The 23,673-nt window shown below is 35.6% G+C and overlaps 1 protein-coding gene across 1 annotated transcript in view; it reads right to left on the reverse strand.

Moving 5' to 3' along the window:
* LOC114535796 (E3 ubiquitin-protein ligase rnf213-alpha-like) overlaps nt 1-23,673 on the reverse strand; it is a 114,999-nt gene that overhangs the window by 6,116 nt on the left and 85,210 nt on the right. The window contains exons 57-83 of the mRNA XM_028557122.1: nt 22,339-22,759; nt 21,812-21,986; nt 19,996-20,445; nt 19,024-19,196; nt 18,053-18,262; nt 17,731-17,972; nt 15,805-15,913; nt 15,038-15,135; nt 12,436-12,615; nt 11,511-11,753; nt 11,062-11,170; nt 10,436-10,822; nt 9,788-9,907; nt 9,572-9,682; nt 9,310-9,363; nt 8,422-8,622; nt 7,648-7,720; nt 7,472-7,506; nt 6,526-6,623; nt 4,663-4,816; nt 4,353-4,527; nt 4,165-4,256; nt 4,007-4,064; nt 2,412-2,614; nt 2,141-2,273; nt 917-1,003; nt 373-553 (exon numbers count right to left, since the gene is read on the reverse strand). Of these exons, the coding sequence (XP_028412923.1) occupies nt 373-553; nt 917-1,003; nt 2,141-2,273; nt 2,412-2,614; nt 4,007-4,064; nt 4,165-4,256; nt 4,353-4,527; nt 4,663-4,816; nt 6,526-6,623; nt 7,472-7,506; nt 7,648-7,720; nt 8,422-8,622; nt 9,310-9,363; nt 9,572-9,682; nt 9,788-9,907; nt 10,436-10,822; nt 11,062-11,170; nt 11,511-11,753; nt 12,436-12,615; nt 15,038-15,135; nt 15,805-15,913; nt 17,731-17,972; nt 18,053-18,262; nt 19,024-19,196; nt 19,996-20,445; nt 21,812-21,986; nt 22,339-22,759 (4,572 nt within the window). The remainder of the gene's footprint in view (nt 1-372; nt 554-916; nt 1,004-2,140; nt 2,274-2,411; nt 2,615-4,006; nt 4,065-4,164; nt 4,257-4,352; nt 4,528-4,662; nt 4,817-6,525; nt 6,624-7,471; nt 7,507-7,647; nt 7,721-8,421; nt 8,623-9,309; nt 9,364-9,571; nt 9,683-9,787; nt 9,908-10,435; nt 10,823-11,061; nt 11,171-11,510; nt 11,754-12,435; nt 12,616-15,037; nt 15,136-15,804; nt 15,914-17,730; nt 17,973-18,052; nt 18,263-19,023; nt 19,197-19,995; nt 20,446-21,811; nt 21,987-22,338; nt 22,760-23,673) is intronic.

The following is a 23,673-nucleotide window of genomic DNA, read 5'->3' on the forward strand; positions in this document are numbered from 1 at the left end:
GAAATGTATGATTGTTCTAATTCTAATTCACAGAACAGACATTCACGTGCTAAGTTCGCTTCAGCAGTCGTTTCGGAGTTTAGATATACACGTCCGAAAAGAAAGAAGTTTTTGCGCAATCGTACCGAAGTTAATTGGAGTATATTGCGGCAAAATCTCTCCCTCTGTTCTACCATAAAACTAAGCTCTAAAACGACTAAAGCATACTTGGCACACTGATGTCTCTGTTGTGAACTAGACTCTAAAAACAGATATTAAGTATGTTAAGATATTTCGATATTTTCAATTTTATAAATATGCAAATTTTAAAAACATATGTTGCGAGAAGGTATATTAATCGATATCCGAATCTGTCTACATTATCACACCCACCTACTCTCATCCTTCAGCAAGCTCTTACAACGGCCAATGAAATCATTGTGCAAAGTCACTAGAAAATTATTCAGGGCTAACGCGCATCTTCCCACGCCTGAACGGGCAGGTAAAAACATGGAAATTACTGTTGAATTTGTCACTTCAAAAGAACACATTTCTTGTGAAATTGAAAATGGTCCTAAAAATAAAGAATAGAACAAACAAAAAATTACTCGTGTTTTGCGAGGAAACATAGCGGAATCCAAAGTCATCTAAATTCCATGACATGTATGGACGGTGAACGGTGATGTTGGACCGTTTTGTTAGTTCTGTGCTTTAGGATCCAGTTTATATATGTACAAATGTATGTCATTCTACATAAGACATAACCGACAATGAAAGACTATTACACAATGGCTTTAACTTTAAAGGTATTTTCATGAAAAAAATTTAAATAAAAACGTTATTTACTCGCGAGCTCGGGAAATTATTTTTTTAGTACGGAACTCTCAGTCGGTAAATAAGATATAGCTATGTATTTTAATTGAAAATGTATACTTGCCATCTTGCACAAGAGATGTTCGGACAATCTTCCATGCCTTTCGAAAGCTGTCGATCAATGAAATAAATTGTTCTTTTACTTGAGAAACTAAAGAGAAAACACAAGAGATGAAAACAAGTAAAACTTATACTTTACGAACGTTTCAAATCAAGAACAAAAAAGATTGATTTGTCATGTATTTATTTTAGTTTAATCAACTTAATCTCTCGTACAATTCGAGGTTAACTACTTTGATTAATTTTTTTAACTATCCGATGCAGCACTTGTAAATGAAACTCGGTCTCCTATATGCTGCAAGGTAAAATAATTATATTATTCGTATCTACATGTCAACCTGGTCACAAAATAGACTTTTTTCACCATTTTATGGACGAACTAAAGAAATTTAATAAAAAACCTAAATATTTTCAACACTCTTTCGTTAAATTATTTAGCTAATTATATGCATGTATTTTACGTCATTCAACAAACGAGAACGACTGACAATTTAAGTAACAATTTCAGGATGTTTAATACCACGAAGTCGTGGTTCAATCTTTGTACATTGTTACATAGCTATACTTTAATTAATTAATTATCTAATTTCTATGCATAGACTTTTATTGCTGAATTAATAGACAAAGGATTTGTTGTTCGATAAACAATTTTGAGGAACAATTTTAATTAGATCTACATGCATATGCATGCAGTTACGTTTGTGTAACAAGTATAACTATATACACAAGCGCAGGATATGAGCTAATGTGCAATCTGATTGGTTCTCTACTATATTACTATATTACTATATTAGCTCATATCTGTCTAGTTAAAAAATGGTGGGACGATTTGGGGGATTAAGCGACGATGAAATTCAACCTTAAGTTGGTACACCACAAAAAGATCATTTGATTTATAAAATTAAAAATATTGAAATATGTTGACGTAGAAATGTATGATTGTTCTAATTCTATAGTTCACAGCACTAGCTGACATTCACTTGCTAAGTTCGCTTCAGCAGTCGTTTTGGAGTTTAGATATACGTCCGAAAAGAAATTTTTTGCGCAGTCGTACCGAAGTTAATTGGAATATATTGCGGCAAAAACTCTCCCTCTGTTCTACCTTAAAACTAAGTTCTAAAACGGCTAAAGCATACTTGGCACACTGATGTCTGTGTTGTGAACTAGACTCTAAAAACAGATATTAAGTATATTATAATATATTTTAAAAAATAAACATATTTATTACCGCTTTTTAGGAACTTTCCAATAGTATATGTTTCCGCTTCATTTCGATCCAAGCGACGATGAAATTTCTCAAAAAGAAGCCGTTGTAACTTTACAATATCTGGGAGGTACTGCAACGCTCGAAGATGCTGCTCCTGCATAAGAGATGTGAAAATATTCAAAATTAATGGCAAATTCTGTGATTTTAATTCTTTGGTGGAAAGATACCACAGGAATATTCTTCATAAGTATGATGTTATTTTGATTTCAGGTATAGGCCCTACGATGCATACTTTTTTCAAGAATTCCGCCAAAACTTCACATCTTTCCAGTCTATAGCCATCTTGAGAATATTCTTGAAACTTGAACGATAAATATTCTATGGTGATCTTCTTACGATGCCGCCATAGCGCTGGACACATCGGAGTGAGCTCTGTTGCGACGGTTTCTTTTGAATCATCGTGTTCATATATTAATTTCATCAGACGATTGTTGCCTATAAATATTATACACTTAATGTATGCTCCCGATAGAAATGGTGAGTTTTGTTTTCCCAAGAGTCTGAATGTTTGTCGAGGGAATTGGCTATTTCCCGAGGTAGTGTACATTAAGTGCTTTGTTATATAGGAACAAAAACATACATGTTACACAACAGTTTCATTTAAAAATACCCACTTTACTTTGTTATGACAAGAAGCGGGCAACAATTTTTTACCTGTTTACTCTGGCAGGAAACATTTAAAGTCATGTGACTACGAATAAACCAATCACATTTCCGAGGTAATGAACATAAAGTCGAATTTGCATTTCGAAATATTTATAAAAGGCCTAAACTATACTTTGGCACAGGTCAGTATACGATATTTAACACTTTTTATTCAAATCGAACTATTTCAAGGCAAGGGGCTTGAAACATGACCATTGAACCAAAAACAACTGGAACGCCATGCACCTACTGAAATGCCCAAAATTGCTGAAGCCAAATCTTATCTCTACGGTTAAGGTGTATATTCATATACTCGTCTTATGCCTGACTGTTTTTTTTCCACGTTATTGTTCCTATGATATGTAAACATAACAGTAGTCTAACGTTAGACATTTTTTATATACTGTATATTCCTGTTTCCTAGCCGCAATCGATTATAAAATGAATAATATATAACACGAATATATAACTTTATTTCAACCCTTTAGCTCGATGCACGTATCGAGATAGCGACGGCACTGAATAGTTTCTAAAACTAAAAACAATCATACTTTTCTTTTTTGCCGAAAAAGTATATTCGATCATTGGCAACGAATTAATGGCAACAATGACAACAACATTCCACATAAAAATGAAATCTATGAAGTGACTGTATCTTGTACGATTGACCCAGTGAATCCTTATTTATCTAATTTAATTGGACTTAATTATTTAGGTAACGTATATAGCTAATTATTTATTTTACCCTATTAGCATTAAGCGAGTCAAAAGACAAAACATAAAATATTAACATCGGATCCAACGTAACATTAAACTATCGAATAACTTAGGTCGGCGTTAGATCATATCGAACTAACGTACATGACGTCATAAAATTTTCAATAACCCTAACCCTAACCGTAATTAAGGTAAAGCCAGAGATACTATTACATAAGTATATGATCACTCCTATACTGGGTATGAGGGTAACAGACATTTACACTTTCGTGTACATTTATAAATGTATAAATGTATCATCATTCATCGCCATTTTTATTTTATCATTTTTATGAACCAGCTCTAGAAAGATTTCATGTAAGACTTCTGTTATTATACTTCCGTTATTGCAAAATTTATGACGTCATGTACGTTAGTTCGATATGATCTAACGCCGACCAAAAACTTATCCTACTCAATTCTTACCAAGCCTTTCATCTCGGACCATACGACCAAAGCTTTCTTGCAGTAAGTTAGAAATATTCTGTAAAAAAATCAGCATTTGCAATATGTATTTATTTACTAAGCAGATATAGATGAAAAGATCATGTCGCATGCTACTATTTACATTTCAGCCAACTTACCGACAGAACCGGATTCAAATAAGTGTTCAAAAATGCATCTTCCCAAGCTGCTCTTGACTCTTTAGTAGCTAGTCTGGTGTCAACATTTAACCCTATACATGAAACGAATGTATGATTTGAAGATGTAATGGACACGCAAAACAAAGGTAAGCACAACAAGACAACACCTACATATACATCAAACCTACCTCTCTGCTGATCTGTGTTGTTCATAATACCAACAAGAACTAGGTGGATTATTTGTTCCGCCTCAACATCGTTGTGGCCAGTATTTCGTGCAATACTTCTTATGTCATTCTTGATATGTTCGTTCAAGAACTGGACAACATCGCCAACTGCTGGTTTTACTGTAGCAGCAATTCTCTGCACATGCAGAATATGAAATTTATTGCTTAGTAGGCATAGACTTAAAAATTTGCAGAAAATATGGGGCCTTAATTTTCATCTCAGAAAGAGGAGAATATTTTAGGATATATTCCGTGTTTTTAATAAACATACCTGAGTATCCTGATCTGTTCCCAACAACATGGCTAAATGAGTCAGGCAACGTAATACACCGCAAGACAAAGGATTCATATTTCGCTCTGATTCTACTGTTCCCCCTTGTGGTTGAGCACGCCCAAGAATATGGCCTGTGCTAGTTCGATCTTCCCTAATTAAAAAAAAGTGTATAAAAAGGAAGTCTATTTTTGACACTGGGGAGATAAGAGCAATTGGCGAAGTCTGACGTTCTTTATAATTATCACGAACGCATAGCTTTACACGACATGCAACGAACTCTAATTTCTCTGCAAATACAGCCTTACAATCAGCAATTCTTTCCAATTGGAACTTTTCATGCAGGTGATTTTACGCTGTACAGATGCCCCAAAACGACTTCTTCGGTCGTTAAATTGTTTCAAAAGTTAAAATTTTTCAAATGTTACACCTCTATAATTTTTTGCTTTCACCAATATTTTGTAGAGTGTAATGATGGTGGGTCATCGCATTCAGTGCATCGCATCGAAGTGGGGTGCGCTCGGGGACAAACCCCTTCAAAGTTCCAGGGGAGGGCCTCCTTTCTGCTTTAGAACATGGGTAATAAGCTATGTGAGAGTTTTTAGCCATATGAGGAAGAAAGAGATAAAAGCTCTGTGGATGCTTCGCCAAACACTGGCGTTTAACTGGGTCGTGATTTACGTGAGACGAAAGACTAAATTAATTTTTATTTTTGGCTGTCGCATTTTGTTGCGATAATTTTGGTAAAAATTTATATTCTGAGCGTTGAGCTTGTGTGAAATTATAACAGTTTTGTTTTTTGTTTTAGTGACAAAGATAAATCATTAAAGTATTTAATTAACTGTACAGTGACCTCTATGGACACTATTGACTTAGATACCTTGAATTTTTAATTTATTCAATTCTATTCATCGACCCACTTTTCCCTGGAGAAATATCAAATCCCTTCCCTTGCTTTTAGAATCCTACCCAAATAAACCCTATGCGATGCCGGGGCAATTGCACTGGCAGATCAGCCATAATGAGGGGCTAATATCAATAGAAAAGTTCTTAATTTCCATTTCAATGCTTGTGACTCAATGCGTGTGAGGGAATTGAGTAAATTCAAGTAAGATAGAATGTATGCAAAAAATGGTGCGTCTCTCTTCATTTTCGTGTTTTCAGAGCGCTTTTAATTTAAACGAATGTTCACGTTTTCCGCCAGACAGAAGACTGGAAAGATATCGGATTAATTGTCAGAACTTGTGATCATTGAGATTCTCACAATCAAGCGCTCAGTCAGACAGAAATAGCGACGTGGTGTATAGGTAGGTCGGTTTTCCACTAGTGATAATAATTTTTTTTACGTACAGGAGTCAACTGGAACAAATTGCTCAAATACAACAGAATAAACTCGCTTTGCGCGAAAATATCGCTAGTGGAAAACCGGCTTTACGAGATTAATGAACGTAGCCAGCCTGACGATTTTGTCCGGCTATTTAAATTTCGAGTTATCATAACTATTCATTTTTTTAGAAATTTATTGTTTTCACAGTCAATGAGCACCAAAATCAGTGGCGTAGCCAGAACGATAATTGGGGGGCCCATATTCATATATTCGTGATACGCAGGATTAATTTCTTTAGAAATCGATTGTCTTTACAGTCTGTTATCATGAATATATGAATATGGGTCCCCCCCAATTATCAATGCTGGCTACGCAACTGACCAAAATATTAGCATAGCGGGATAAATCGTCAGGCTGGCTGCGCTACTGTTCGTCCGCGTTGCCCATTGGTAAAAATTATAATTTCATATTTTATACACCAAGCAAGTTGAAACGCATATCAATAATTATATATATTTTTATCAAGACAAACTTACCCAGATGCATTTCTATTGTTTGCTGCTAGACCGTAATTCATGCCTCCAATAGGGCTATGGCATGTTGGACAATTAAAGCTTTGGTTTGGCTGCCCACACTGTAATAAATAAAAGATAATTCGAGTGTATTTCTGTGTATGGTTTACAATTGATTCATAGAACCGTAAAACATGAACATATACAGGGTGTCCCAAAAAAATGTCCCCTCTATTGAAATCAAGCCTTTGTTCGAATCTGATTGCCTTAATATTATGATAAACCCAATTGAAAGCAAGACGCTTTATTTGAATGCCTCAACCTAATAACTATGCTATTTACACACTACTGCGTTGATCATGCATTCAAATTCCAACAAAAGCTTCATTTCAATAGCGGGGACTTTTTTTTGGGACACCCTGTACAGCACTATTATACACCAACACTTATTTTTTCTATTTTTTTAGTCAAAGTTTATATTTAAAGAATTGAGGCTGTCTTTCTCGCGACAGCGCAGGATGGAAATCGGAATGGACATCGCGCTACCCGGAAAATAAGAAAAAACCGGGTTCCACATCACAAGAAGATGCTATATACTTTCGACGCCTTACGCCTAACGGCTAACGCAGGTCTGAAACTTGAAAATATCGCTTAATTTGTGCTGAAGTCACTTCTCACCTCCGTTGTCATGGAAAGGCTAAAATGTTGTAAATCGATAATTACCGGGTCAGGATATACTTTTAAAACAGTGGTTAGCTATATCAATTCCTTCAATATAGAAAATTAATACCAGATTCATCAGAGAGCAAGAATATACTCCAAACATTAAATTGGCTTTTCTCCTCGATATTATTTATGGGGCCTACACTTGACCTCAAACATTTAGTGCCTCACAGCATTAACTGAAAAGTTGCAGTGCTATAATATATATGCATGTGTATAGTACGTGCATGGATAACTTGGTACTCACTTCAGTAATAACATAGCGATGTCCTTGCGGGCACTCTAATAATGCAAAATTAGTGTTTTTAATTATTCTTTTCATTATTGCTCTACTATGCATTGACAGACGAGATCTTAAAGATTCGTCAAGCTTACCAGTGATTAATACCAAGAACAAATTATAAAGAATAATTGTAGTCTTACCGTACCACTTGCCAGCGGTTGCCTGCATGACCTCAGGGCCATCATCATGAGGCATTGTGGGAATAAAAGCGTTCTATATGACGAACAGAAACGTACACCTTAGTTCAAAGTGTCGATACACTGTTTCTACTAGCCTAGATTGCCGGGATAGCTATATATGGGCACGGGTATCCAGTTTAGCCGTGCTCGGCCTTGGTAGCTGTATTGGTAGCCTGCATGAATACTAATAAAATTAGGTACGGTACCAATTTTAGCCGTAGTATAGTGTAGTGACTGTAGTTTAGTTTACACTACTGTAGTTTACACTACAGTCAATTTATTGGCACGGCTAAAATGGGTACGCGTACCCAATTTTATTAGTGTTCAGGCTATCAATACAAAGGCCGGGCACGAATAAAAAGTGCGCGGATACCCATTTTAGCCGTGCCGATAAATTGAGTTTAGTGTAACCGGGGCTTAAAACTGGACACATGCAGGTACCAATTTTAGCCGTGTCGATAAATTGAGTGTAGTGTAAATGGGACTTTTTTATACATTCATTTTCATAAAGCTCACATCCTTCAGAAGGAAATTCCCCACCAGAAAATTCCTATGCCCCTGTAGTGATCCCAACAATAGCATGTGGCAATTTAGTTCATAAAGGCTAATTTTAATACCACAGCATCACCTCACGATTCGCTGAATCTCAGGTAACCGGGCTCGTATATAAAAACAGCCCCTTAAACGTTAGCCTATATATACAGCATTATGAATTGGAAAAATGTTTATTCTTACCACCATCATAGCTGGATTTATAGCAAAATTCGAAAAAGGTTGAAGCAATTGATTTTGAGGCGAGCATTTAATGACAACAAGAAAATGAGTTAATAAATCAATAAGTCGTCTATCAGTCGCAGATAGATGAGGACGTGACTGCAGAATTTGGCTGTTTGCGTTTCCAAAATTTTCCAAAAAACCTTCAGCCAGAGATTTCACCTGAAAAAGAAAATGTTATAAATTCATTGGTTAATTTAAGAAATTCAGTTCAACGATGAATACTTTATTATATATATACTATACAGCCTTATAATGATAGAAATTGCTCTTTAATTCTTGGTAATTCAGGTAATCTGATTGAGAACAAGCGAGTAATTGTCGTTCACGGATTTCATTTGGACGGACGATTTTTTGCACCAATCTTGGTTATATCTTGGTTATATCAGGGCGCTGTTATATGCACGTGTGCATGTTCGGGTCGATCAAATATCGATGAACGCGTTATTCCGCAGCTATTTCTATCGGAACGAAGCGAAAGCGAGCGGTGCGGATTTTCGAAAAAACCCCATTCCGCATTGGCCATATTTAGGAGCGTTATCAAAACATCGACAATTGTTAAATAATTCGTTTGTCAGCAAGTCGTACTTATATGTAGAGTAAATAATGCCCCCCTTGCTACTTATCTTCATACGGTACGTGTTTATTTCGCGAAAGTGAATATTAAAATTCGAACGGTAATTATTTTGCAACTTTTTCATCAATCAATTCTCACATCGCGTCGCATGACGTCACTACAGTGACACCCCCTCACTCCCAGTGACCTTATCTCAAACATCTCCCATCCCTTAGAGCATCACGTATCAGTGTTTGGGAACAGTTTTTCAAACGAGTTCATAAAGTCCTTACTTCGTTTGGTAAGTCCTTGATCCCGGTAATGTATTTTTTCAGCGTCTTCAAGACCTGGGAATGATATAAAGGTCTATTAGGTTTACAGCACTTAATATTTCCAGTGCGAGGTTTACATCATTTACATACTGTACACTAAACGAATACAAATGAATTTATTAGTAAATATATTCAGGTTTATCCATTACAAAATAACCTACACCTTGGCCCTTAAAGGAAATTTTTTGATGCAAAAAATGTGTTAACCTCTGTAAAAACCTACCTTGGAGGGAATTCTATCATCTTTGTTTGAATGTCCAAAACTTGTTGTTACTTCACGGAAAAGGGCAAGCAAAATATAACACGAACGCGCTGGTGGCTGAATCTGTAAATTCTGTAAAATATAATCGTGATCTAGTACAACAAGTTGTAAAAATGCATTCCCGAAGAAAAGCCTTTCGCGATTGACCACAAACAAAATACACAAGAAAGAACTCGCCTGTAGGACGTCGCGTAAGTTGTCGAGACTAGATGTGAGCAAAGCTTTGCCAAGAGCTTCTCGCACAGTATGATACTCATCACGATGAACAATAAATGGGTCTGGAGTCGTATCTTGTTCCTAAACAATTGAAATGAAAAGAATTTATGTTGATTTCTCGGGTAGCATATACTGCTGCAACACCTGAAAAGTGTTCTTAGATAATTAAGCTTTGTATTTTTATGTTTAAAAACAAAATACGATTCTCCTAGTTCATTTCCAAGACAAATGTGTTTGAACTATATCTTGCACGAAAGTAAAAGAAAGGAGATAAAAAGATTAAATTATACAAAACAATACAAACGAATAATGAAACAATAGAATACGCCAATCGACAACCTTTGCTTGCCTCGAGTAAAACCCTAATAAATACTTTTTTGTTTAATTTTTGAGTTCTTTATATGTGTCGCAGAGAAAGGTACCCAGGATCAATTAGAGAAAACCCTAATGATTGCATCCCTTAACGTTTTCGAGACAGGATAAATTGTAATTTACAAAACCTATTGTGACCGCGGAAGCGAATATAAGTGCGCAGACGCCATATACATAATTATGTGACACGAACGAATAACAGATAACGTCAGGTAATGATTATCATATGCATTATACCTCCGACTGCGGGGGCATGATCCAATTTAGTTCCTCTTTTCTACATCTTTCTTTTACCGCATCAATTCCATTCGGATCATGGCGAACTAACTGTTTCAAAAGGAACAACTTAACCACAAATCTACTACAAAGTTGTTTCGCTGATGCAAGGCAGTCCGAAAGCTTTGGGAACCGTTTAACATTATCAGCAAAGTCATCGCTCAAATAGCTAGAAACGACCTCCAATGCGGATCTTATTCCAGCGATATCTTCAAGGCAAGAAACAGTAAGAGTGTTTGATGAAGATGAAATATTTCGTAGCGATCTATCCAGTATTCGGCTGGCAATATTGAGTTGCACATTTTCTCCCCCTTCTCTTGCCTTTAATAACGTCACAGTTTCCACGTCCTAATAAAAAATACACATCAATTACATAGGAGTACAGCAATAAGAATATTTTATATTTCCGAACGCAAACATTCAACATTCGCAATCTTGGATGTGCATGTCTTTAAAATGCCCAAAATTTGTCTTTAAAATCTTCAAAATTATCCCAGCTATAAGTTTTTTCCACCCAGCGGGAATATAAAATATAATTATAATAATACATTTTATTAATCTTACATCGCGTCTAAAAATTCTCGTACCTCCATACACTGAACACACAATACACAAACTTCGATTAAATGTTCTCTTTCACCTAATCCCTTGGCACGGCGTAGGTATTCTTCCAAATATCCCAGGACCTCATTTCGTCTAGAAAGGATCGATTACTTGAAAAGCCTTGTAAAATGTTAACGTTTAAAAAAACTTAGCTGTTTTTACAAATTGAAAAAATATTAACAATTTAAGATGACAATTAATGTTCAAAGCTTTTTGTCCTAACTGCAGTATTTACAATTAAATACGCAGCTACATTCAACGAAAAAACGCGGTGAATGATATAATTATACACAATGACAAGAGGCTAATAACATCGCTTTCAGTACATGCTTTGAAACAGTAATCTCTTACATAAAAAGCATGCATAAAGGCAAAGATTTTGGGGGGAAAATGAATTTAGTGGGTAAGTTTCCTAATAGTTATATATAGCTACCTCTCCTTTATTGCCAGAAGTTGCTGCAAAATATACGATCGGATAACAGGTGTGACATCAATTCCTTGTCCACCAAAAGGTGTAAAAGCTTCAGTTTTATTCTCATCATTAATCACGTAATTGATGAATTTTCGTACTAAATCTGGTTCTGGCAGCTGTTCTCGAAAGCAATACAACGAAACAAGCTCCACGAAGAATGACTTGCAGCGATTACGGAAATTGTTGTACATCTCCAGGGCATCTCTTAAAAGGAATATTATAAAAAATTTATTGTAGTTTATTACATTAAAATGCTGTGGCGAACCGCCATTGTGAAAAGCGATAGTAACATGACATGTGCGATTATCGTGTTTGGTCAACCAATCAGGCGAGGAAGCAGGTATACGAGCCCTGGAAGTTAAAAACTAAAAAAACAGATTTTCATGTTTATAAGAATATATGGATGCTGGAAAAATGGAGTTTATTTCTGGTGTTGAGAATTATATCTCACTCGTTCGCTGCGCTTGTTCGATATCATTCTCAACACTCGAAATAAATTCCATATTTTTCCGCATCGATGTAGCATTCTCTATATAGAAAGCAAACAGAAGGCTTAACCGACGGAAAGAAATTTAAAAACAATTTCTATCCGTAAACGTATTGTTTAGTTTGTAAAAAATGTGTTTTAGGTATACCAGATTTGTTTCCAAAAAACAACCTTTGTAATCAAGTGTAAAACAACTAATCGTTTCAAGGTATATAGGTAAATATCACTTGAATAAAAATCTCGTTTCGGTTTATTCAACCATACTAGCCCTCCATACGAATGATTTCAAAATTGTCTAGCTCTTCGTATTATTAAAAACGTTTAATTGTTTCGCTATATGCGTGGAAACATCATATTGCTACCACGACAGTTGCAATTCGAGATAATTTTTTACCATACCTGCATTTTTTATTGGCAACAACTTTGAAGTCATTACCAACTTCTTTCCTGCACATAGGACAAGCGTTATGATCTTTAAACCACCCTCTTGCACAAGCCATACAACATATATGATCACATGGCATCAAAATAGGATCTCGTAGTGGACGTTTACAAATCTCACATTGAGTGATATCATATCTAAAAAAAATGATATAACTTTTACCTGTAACTGAAAATAAGATGAGATGGAATTTAAGAAATGGTGCCCCGGATTCAAGATCTTGACCTACTATGGCAGCCAGAAAGAACGGAAAATTAAAAGAACGGGTTGGACCAAGCCAAATGCGTTTCATGTTTGCCAAATCAAGGTACCAGATGTGCAACAGCCTTACGGACGTAATCATCTATCACATGCAGACACTTAAAAACTTCAATAAACAAAAAAGTCATTTAAGTTGTTCCGAAACATCGCTTTCAAGGGTCAGTACTTGACAGAGTGAGATGTACTACACTCGACGATATTACCTAAGTTCACCAATAACGAAGAAAGGGTGCAAATATATATATACATATATATATATATATATATATATATATATATATATAATATATTATATTATATATATATATATATATATATTATAATATAATAATATAATTATATATATATATATATATATATATATATATATATATATATTTGTCAATGAATGTTCTCCGGATTTAAAATTGTTTTTTATTGAGCTTTCGACTCAGTACTTCGAGTCTTCTTCAGAATATCTAAATTATTTACATGTGTATAGCTTTATATATTTAAGTTTCGCGCTGTTCTTTAAGACTCTGTATACGTTGAGAGCAACAATCTAATCATTCCACAGCGACCATCCCTGACAACGAAATGCAGTCAACCATGACAACGCATCCCTCAACTACCACTCATATCAGATCAACTTCAAAACAACCAATCAGACGCTCCCAACGTATACAGAGTCTTAAAGAACAGCGCGAAACTTAAATATATAAAGCTATACACATGTAAATAATTTAGATATTCTGAAGAAGACTCGAAGTACCGAGTCGAAAGCTCAATAAAAAACAATTTTAAATCCGTAGAACATTCATTGACAAACAAATATGCCTGGATTACAAATTTTTAAACATATATATATATATATATATATATATATATATATATAAATTCATCAGAAAGAGATTAAGGTTCAGGTGAATCCTGCTGCAAACATTTTAATAATCTTCATCGTTATTGGTGAACTGAAGTAATATCGTCAAAATATAGTTACTGTAAGACTAGCTAAGCTACTCGGAGTTTCACGCTATGAAGCGATCATCCGGCTAATGACAGGTTAAGTTGTTATTCTCTATAATTTACATCGGGACGAGTTACGTGTCTAAATTGTGTAAAAAGTCCGAGCTTTTGTTCAGCAGTGATTTAGTTTTGTGTTTCATAATGTGTAACGTCGGACTGTACCGCGATGACGGCCTCGCCGCTATACGTACTACGTCAGACAGATTAGGTGACAAAGCTAGGAAATAGTTGGCCGAAACTTTCAAAAATCTCGGGCTGAAAATCACCGCCACGGCTAACTTGAAGCGGGTAAATTTGCTTGACGTTGAACTTGACTTGACTGACGGAACATACCAACCCTATACAAAAAACCAAACGACGATCCACTATACATCAACCGTCTTTCCAATCACCCACCTGCCATCACACAACAACTTCCATCATCCATCAACAAACGAATCAACAAACTATCATGCTTTTGCTATCAACTTTTGACGCTGCATCTCAACTGGTACAACAACGCACTGAGACAAAGCAACTACGACGCAACACTTACGTATACGAGCAACCAACTAACAATGACAACATCAACAAAAGCAAAACAACGCAAAGACGTAAACGGCAACGCAACACAATCTGGTACAATCCCCCTTACTCGAAAAGCGTAAAAACGAACATCATGCAGACAACAATTTCTACGACTGTTAGACAAGCACTTCCCATCTTCCAAAAAACTCCAAAAAATCTTCAACCGACATAACGTACGAATTAGCTACCGCTGCCTTGACAACATGCACTCATTCATAAACAAGCATAAAAAAAATACTAAGTAAACACACAAAACAGACAAACGCAAACACAGACGACGCAAACAACTCACGACAATGCAACTGCAGACGACCGGAAAAATGCCCAGCTAAAGGTAAATGCCTCACATCAACGTAGTCTACCAAGCCGAAGTGTCCATGTGCAACAAAGATCCACCAGCCAAGCTAGTACACGCGGGAGTCACTGCGGACGAATTCAAAACGTGCTACCGAAACCACGCAAAATCTTTCGCGGACAAGAAATACGCGAAGGAGACGGAGCTGTCAAAATACATATGGAAGCTAAAGGAAGCTAAGAAAGCATTTTCTATAACATGATCGCTCCTGAAAACCGTCCCAGCCTACAAAGCCGGTTCAAGAAGATTTAACCCCTGCCTTCAAAAGAAGCTATACATTATAAAACGCAAACCTAAATCACTGGTGAATAAACGCTCTGAACTTCTTACACAATGTAGACACGTATATGTAATGAAGGTTCTGTACGTACCTGAATCGTTTGCTAATTCTGTCACAGCAATCCTTCAGGAATCTCTCTACTGCAGTCATAGTACGGACGGTAGAAAAGTCGAGGTTTTCTCCTAAAACCTAAAATTTATGAACTTCTATCTATACATGAATACTTCTTGATAAAAAAATTCTGTTACGCAAGCTAAATGGTGAACCACCTTCAGCACGTTCTTAATTCACTTAAGCAATGTTTGCAATTTTTAAGGTAAATCAGGGTTTTCCTTTCTTGAATGAAACATTTTTCGCATCATAAATATGGACGAGCTATAATACTAATTCGATAAGAATCATGCAGAAAGTCACGTCGCTTGGAGGACTATTGCATATGAGTATGCAATAACCAATCAAAATCTTATATAAATGGTTGAAAATTAAAAACATTGACAACCATATTGTTGTAAATACTATCCCGAGATAAATTTTTCAATTCTGTAACGTTATTGTGCGAAATAGGCAGAACTGAATATATGAGAATATATGAATATTCCCCTTTATTGTTCTAGTTACGCCCCTAGGTTCAGCCGTCTGACCACATTGAAGGTAAATATGGTATAGTATTACTGCTGTGAGGTGAATTCTAACCGGGTGCATTTACTTACGCACAAAAGTGCCCTGGAGTCACATGTAGTGAGCCACTTTTTGATAGACTCTGATATATTTCAAATTATTAATAAAACTGCATGGAAGATTGATATAAGATAGCCTGACTTTTTTTCTTGATTGGTTCGGAATAACAAAGGGCTTTACCTTCCACAGTTTAAAAGCGTTCTGTGCATTAGCTTCATAGGTTCGCTGGCCAGGTGGACATGTATGTTCGATAAACATGCGCACAACATCTAAACGTATCCACATCATTCTAAAAGATAAAAACAAAAAAAAATTAGGAATTTTTGTTTTGTAATGATTAAATCACTAAAAAAGTTTGAAAATTATTTGTACTGAAAATCCCTGAAATATAGGAATTTGTTCTTATAATGGTAATTGGACTGAGTGGAGTGCAATTTGGTGTGAAATCAAACGCGTGATTACAAAAACAAGATTTGTAATCACAATTGTGATTTAACAATACTTTGATTTAACACCAAGGTGCACGACACGAAGTGCAATTTCCACTTTGTTATATTCATTTTGAAATAACACAAAAAAGTAAACAAACTCAAAACGATTTTTTGGCTAAAGAACCGAAAACAGTGTAAAATGTGAGTAATTTTTATCTATTTTTGTCAAGAAATTTTGCGGGGCATTTAAAAATACAAAATAATAAAATTTTGTGCCATTTTCCCTTGTAATTTGATTGGATAGTTACACTGAAATACTAAATCTGATTGGTTATTATGGTGCAGAGCTTAAATCTTATTGGCTTATAAAGGATGTGACTAATGCTCAAAAATAGTGCGAATTGGGAATAATTACACTATTTTTAACCAATCAGATTGCAAGAAACACCATTGATTTCAAAATGAATATAAATAGCATAATTATATAGCAAAATTATTATATACCTTTGCTATCACCATTTTCGCATTTTATTTTACATAGCTAAGTTAGAAAGTTGTTACGCAAAGCTTTATTGTGTTTAGAGATATGCATATAAAAATAGCTGCAAAAATAGGAATATCAATAGCATGACAGGGATTAGTGAATGATTTTTGCCACAAGACGCCTGAGTAAATATAATTTTCGGCCATTAGCAAACATTAATCGCCTTTCCCTTTCATGTATGACATATCGTGGGATTAAATAAGTAATAAGAGGAAAATATTTATAATCCTCTCAGAACTAATACCTGGATAAACAGTCTTAAGTCTTCACTTATCTTAATGGTTGCATTTTTATAAAAAGTGTGCGTGCTGTAGGCCATTCAAGTTCATATGTCAATCAATTGTGTTAAAAATGTTGCTCGGTCAAGCATGTAATAGATTACGTCATCAAAAGTTCAGTTCGATAAAATAAGAGTGAAAATAGTTTAAGTTGAAAGATATTGTTCACAGACGTATTATTTGTAAATTTTACTAGTTGTTGATGATAAATATTTTAAGTTGTGAACATTTTAAGTATTGATCGATTGAGCAGAAGACCAACTCGACTAGTGCGACAACGCCTTAAACAAACAAGAGAGAGCTGGAACGAGCTTCTAAGACCAACCCACATTTCTAACTCACAACGCTGATTGGTTGGATAAGAATCAGCCCACTCTGGTTGATGACATCTGCAAGTTTTCCTCAACCGTTACTATAAAAGGGCGTGCACAACACCCAAACCTTTAGTGGACTGACGGAGTAAAGATTAACTTATGAAACGTTAGGAAGCTCAACGACAGAACTGACGAAGAAGACAAGAACAGAAAACAACGAGATCCGAAAGGACGAATAATCAGAAGAGAAGAGAAGAACGGAGAAAGAAGAGAACATTAGTGAACTTTAGTAAAAGCTTGTAAAGATCTCCTACCTCGCGTAAGAAGAAATAAAAATCATATAACAAAGTATTATACCAGATTTTTTGCTTATATACTGCAGATCCTCCCAATCCTTGAGTTTAATGAGCCTCCCAAGCTTGGAGAGCTCGGAAAGCGAAAGATTTGGAAGCTTCAGTAGAGATTTTTTTTAAACTTCGGTATGTTAATGTTATCTTCTTCTTATAAAAACTCTGTTATATTATTGAGGGTATACACACCTGCATTTTTCAAAAATTACAATTGATTTTTCCCCAAACAGGTGAGTAACAAATCCAGCTTGGTTGCCATCTTTGTTCTGTTGTTGTTTCCAGCTATATTTCAGACTTTTTAAATCTTTCACAACTTGGCCAACACGCTGAACACGGTTGCACCAACATGATCTATTACCACTGCTTTCCAGATCTTTGGGTGTTGGTTCCAACTTCTGTAAGCAATACTCAAGTGCTACCGTATCCAGTATCTAAAAATCATAATTGCTCATTTAATTATATGTCTTCTATAATCAATGGTAAAAACCCTTTACCCTACCATTTACCATACCATTTCTCCAACTTTCAACCGATCGCTTAGCCTTAGTAGTTCTTTCACTAGACCAGGAAAAGCATGAACCAGATCAGAAAATCTTGCCAAACGAGCTTCAATGAGGGAGTAAGTGAAATGAATAAAAGGAATGTCAATGTCAAAATCTTCATTTTCGTGCAGCAATTGATGTATTTGCCCAGAAGCTTCGAAAGAGGCATCGTATATCAACTATAGGGAAAACAAAGTTCAAAATAAAACTCTAATAATTGCCTTCGTTAATCGTAAAATGTGAGGTCGAGACACCGGACGCGATCGGCCAACGTGACGCGATTTTTACGAATTTTTGAGTTTTCAAAAACCAACTAATTTTGAACATGTTATGATATTCTCGATAATTACTGAACGAAACGTTCTTTGGACATGTACATGTCTGGGACCCGTAGCTCTCAAAGTTTCCTTCCAGAATTTTTTGCTTAAAAAAACTGAGGATTTGCGTCGCGTTAAAATCGTCTCCTGTCTGTGTAGGCTCAAAGCCCTGATTCAAAGCAAAATTTTCAAGAGAAATGCAAATATTTCGGCTGCGTCTTTGGAATTGTGTTCAATCAAGCTGAAACACGGGCGCTTTTTCTCTGTGAAATGCAAAATATTTCGCATATTTCGAATTGCAACCTCTTGAATAAATGATATCTTCTTTATTGCTCACAATTCGAAAAACGCAGGCAAAATATTTCGAAATATTTGGATTTCTAAGATAAGAACAGTCAAGCTGAGGTTACATTTTACATGTCTAGGGCCCATTGCTCTCCAAATTTCCGTCCAGAATTGGGTTTATTTGCTTTAAAAGGTCGAAATTTCGAGTCGCGTTGGGGAATCGCGTTCAATGTGTGTGGGCCTTTTATGCAATTAAATGAAATATATTTATTAACAAAGTGCAGAGGAATGAATTCTCCTTAAGACCTTACAGCGCGGGATAAACATGCGCTTTTTACCTGCAATTCTCCATTCTCTATTGGTTTGTACATCATGTGAAGAAAATCATGAAGGTAGTTTTCTGTTACTTCCTTTTTATTCTCTTTGTCTTCAAATATAACTTTCAGGTAATTTCCCAGTGGTGATTGGTAAAAGATCCCTCTTAATTGAAGCAGTGTCTTTGAAGGGTCGCCTACATTACAAAAATGCAAGTATGCTATTTCATAGTTAGCAAGCCATAACTGGGTTAACCCCCGAGCCAGCAAGGGTAGTAATTCCGCTGAAAGATTAGGAATTACACGCGGGTAACGTAACAAAACATAGCGGAATCTAAAGTTGTCCAAATATTATGTCGTGGACGTTGGGTGGTTTTGTTAGTTATGCGCATGCCCGAAATTTAAACGAAAGAAAACCGTTAATAAGCGGACCTACTGATTGGCCGAGACCGAAATTTGTATCTCAATGATAACGTCAGCAATTTAACTGCCAATTCGGAAAACTGTTATCAAAAACAAAAATGGTTGCTCTTCAAAATCAAACAGCGAAAAAGAAATTATTTATAAACTGTGTAAAGCTTTGAAATGTTTTAAACCGGTGCGGTATAGGTAGAGGATGCCGTTTATTGGTATACGAGCTTGATACTGTTTAGATGTCCTTCTGAAACCTCAAAAGTTGAAATTTTAACAGCTCCGCAAGCGTGTAGGGTCTATAAAACGTCTGCAGAAAATTGGTGACATACACTTTAATGTTATGACTATATTTTGTACCAAATGATTAGCTAGCGACGCATTCTTATTCCATAATGTAAACTTATTGTTATAGCTAGGCTAGGTGTGACTAGCCCAGGAGATTATTTCCTTGGTTGGAAATGGCGAGGTGCTGCTTGCATGTATGGTTCATTCGAACCGCGACTGAAGAGCAATAAAAAATTTAGTAAGTTTGTTTGAAGGAGAAATTACGTGTTAGATGCAATTTTTGTTAAAAGATCGTACCTGCAACTTTTATTAAAAGATCGCTGACTATATCTTTAATGATCCATGAAAACGGAAACTTCCCGTTAAAACGATGTCCAAAGCCTGTATTTTGAACAAAGGCTCTTTCTCTTATTCTTTGTGATTCAGGGGAAATAAACGAATCGTAAGTTAAAGGCGTAATTTGTACTTCACTAAGCATCCAAAACCACAATCGCGATTTCCAATCCTTTCCTTCATGCGGTATATTGAGGTTGTGATTTCGATCACAGAATGCTATCACTTCAGACAATATCGGGGAAACAATCGAGGAAAGTTTCTGCCATAACGCTTTTCTGAATGTCCCAGTTTCCTGGAGATGCCCCTGAGACAATGCCTCGTGTTGTAGCCAGAGTTTCTGATCCTGAAAACATTTCTCGTCCCGTTCCACGAGTAATCCATAAACACGAGATGCTAGGATTTGGGAAAGCTCTGAAAATATAAATTTAGTAATACAATTGCGAAGGCTTTCGAACTTTATTGAAATCTTAGCGACACCTACATGTCTACCAATGCACAAGACCTATATATGAAGTTTAGAAGAGCATTTTCCCCAATTGACAATAAGAAGGGCGTTACTTTAGTAAGACGGAATGTAGCTTTTGGGTAAAGAAGTTCAAATCTGCGGTAGCTTAACGTTTAAAACTAGGCCAACTTGAGATGCTTCCTTCAACGTAATAATATATGTCGATAATAGTCTTTAGGGTAACCATTTCGTTCTATATACTAGCTAGATTACTCACGGTATTTAAGGTGGCTACAGTTTCTCGAAATTTTTAGATGCACATTTTAAGCAGGGATATTAGGCATCTAAATGTTTGAGTACAAGACTAAAATTTTATATACCTATATATCAGGCAACATATCTAAAGTCAAAATCTATTCAGAACTTGTGCTTGGCAACCGTTGCTATAACAACAGAGAGGTTTCAAAATTGCCGCTAAATAGAATTAAATCGAGTTTATATTGCTAACGAATTCGGTGACCCCCAAATTTTTTTTCCTCAAAATTTTACACTATAGCTGATTAATCGAAAGTAAAGTTTTAAAAGAATTCTCTCAAGCGCAATTTTTTTAAAGGGCTAAAATAACGTTTTTTGGAATAGAATAAATCATCTACAGTCTAAAATTTTAATGAAAAAAATTTGGACGTCATCAAACTCGTTTGCAATATAAACTCAATTTAACTCTATTTGGCGGTCATTTTGAAACATCTCTGTTGCCATAGCAACGGCTGCCAAGAGAATTCGGCTCTAGATATGTTGCCAGAAACGTACATAAAATTTTAGTCTTCTACTCAAACATTTAGATGCTTCATATCCCTGCTTAAAATTTCGAGAAACTGTAGGGAGCCACCTTAAGAATGATTTTGATTTATTTTGAAACATTCTTTATGCATGATTAATATACAATCTTCGTGCATTGGCCTAAATCTACTCACGCGATTGGTTTAATTATATGGTATCGTGGTAATACTATTCTATAGCCACGACATCGTGACATTTCTGGATGAAATTTTAGGAATTTTCACAAACAAAACAAGGCTATATAGGCTATATGTAGTCCACCTCCGTGTAGTATTATTGTTCAGAACATTGATAAATCTTTAGATAATTGCACAGTAAGCTGCTCAGCTGCCTAAGTCTTTTTAAAACCAAATTAGGACAGTGCAAACACTGGCCTACCAACTTGTCCATTGCATTTATATGCTCATGGATCTTACTAAATGATATAAGGAAGAATCCTCCCTTTTATTTAACATTTAAATGATGGAGTAAAAACAATAATCATCAAAAAACCTGTTTCTTGTGTATCATCCTCTGGTAAAAACTCAAGCAATATTTCTATGCGTTTCGTGGCTCTGTCAATCTCCGCTGACTCATCGTAGATTCTTGCTGCGGCAGCCTGCAGACAATTTTTCAGTAGCAATGCTGCCTTTATTTCGCTCAGAGCAGTTTGTTTTTCATTTGATTCCTATATGATAAAAAAAAATGCTTGCATTGGGAGAATGATAAAATGATGAAAATTGTCTTCTTTGGCGTAGCTATTGTAGCCTGACGATTTTGTGCCACTTGCTAATATTTGTCCATTGACTGTGAAAACAGTAAATTTCTAAAGACGTGACCAATTATAATAACTCGAAATTTATAATCAATTTAATCGTCAGGCTGGCTACGCTACTGATAGTCTTCCGTGGTTATTTATTGTTGTTTATTTCCGTGGTTATTTATGGATGTTATTTATGGCTGGTCTTCCATGGTTATTTATAGTGTACTTACCTGACAAAAACGAAATATGATGAGCAAGCAATTTTAATACTACATACCTCTAATTCAATGTCCTCCATACGCACGTCCCCATCATAATGTTCATCAACATCCATGCTCTCAATATCATCACTGCTTGCAAGGTTTACTGGCTTGAATAAATCACTCACAGAGCGGTTCATAAGCTGTTCAATTTGTGGAAGCTGTTCGCTCGATTCAAGAAGTTCGTCAATATGGATCGACAGCCACTTTCCACCTTGAAACCCTACAAAGTGTTGACAACCACCAGCAATCTTTGGTAACTGAATAATAAATACGACGTGGATAGGCTTAACAGGCCCATCAAAACTTTCAATTTTACGACGTCGGGTATCATCAACAAGATGTCGACAGCAGGCGATTAAGTTGAAATTCGCTTCGCCATTATCACATTGGACAAGAAGGAGACCTTCAGCACCACCAAGTGAAACAAAAAATTCTCTAAAAAAATTATGAAAATAAGTGCTTAAAATGTGATGAAATAATTTCATGACAGCATTTCCACTCGAATAAATCACTTATATACTGTATTTCTGACGATTAGGAACGTACACGCATGGATTGGCATGCAATAACAGAATTTTCAAGTCACACATGTACACAATGAGTGTAAAATGAGCTTTTGGGATACAGGTATTAGCGAGAAGTTACACGAGTCCCAAACCAGTTAATATATTAATATATTATTGTTAATAAATAAATAATAAATTATTGGGAATGTAATAATAAATCATAATTATTCCCAATAATTTATTATGGGAATAATAAATTATTGGGAATGTAAAACACAATAACAACCCAAAAGGAAAAGTGCAAACAGGTTTAGAACAGTCTATGCAAGGCACATCCTTAAACAAATCATGCATTAGCATATAACATAGAATGGTTGGAAAAGAGTTCGTTGGATCATAGGCGGCCAAGAACTGATCTCGCTGACCTCGCGCGACGCTCATGTTGACTGAACAGTCTTATATTATGACAAGGTTGGCAACTCTCACGCCAAATAAGCTAAAAACGCACGACGGTTAACTCGAACACCTTCACAAAACCGAAAATATTTCATAAAAATATGGCGAATAAGAAAAAAAAAAGTACAACACATTAAACTTGAATAATTTTACTACATTTATACTATATTTTTAGCATTCAAATGTATTCCTATGCATGTATAAAACGTGAATGTTTTTTAGATTTGTGGCAAATATATTTCAAAACCTATGCTGAGGAAACCTTGCCTATACCTTCGTCATATTTTTAAATTGAAAATAGAAAGCTATTTGAGGGCCACTATAGTTTATCAGAAACTTTAATGTTACTGTCAAGTGTTTACCCTAATAAAGTCGCTTACTTACTTA

The sequence above is a fragment of the Dendronephthya gigantea genome, unplaced genomic scaffold (genome assembly GCF_004324835.1).
Source record: "Dendronephthya gigantea isolate DGI-Jeju-01 unplaced genomic scaffold, DenGig_1.0 000125F, whole genome shotgun sequence".
NCBI lineage: Eukaryota > Metazoa > Cnidaria > Anthozoa > Malacalcyonacea > Nephtheidae > Dendronephthya > Dendronephthya gigantea.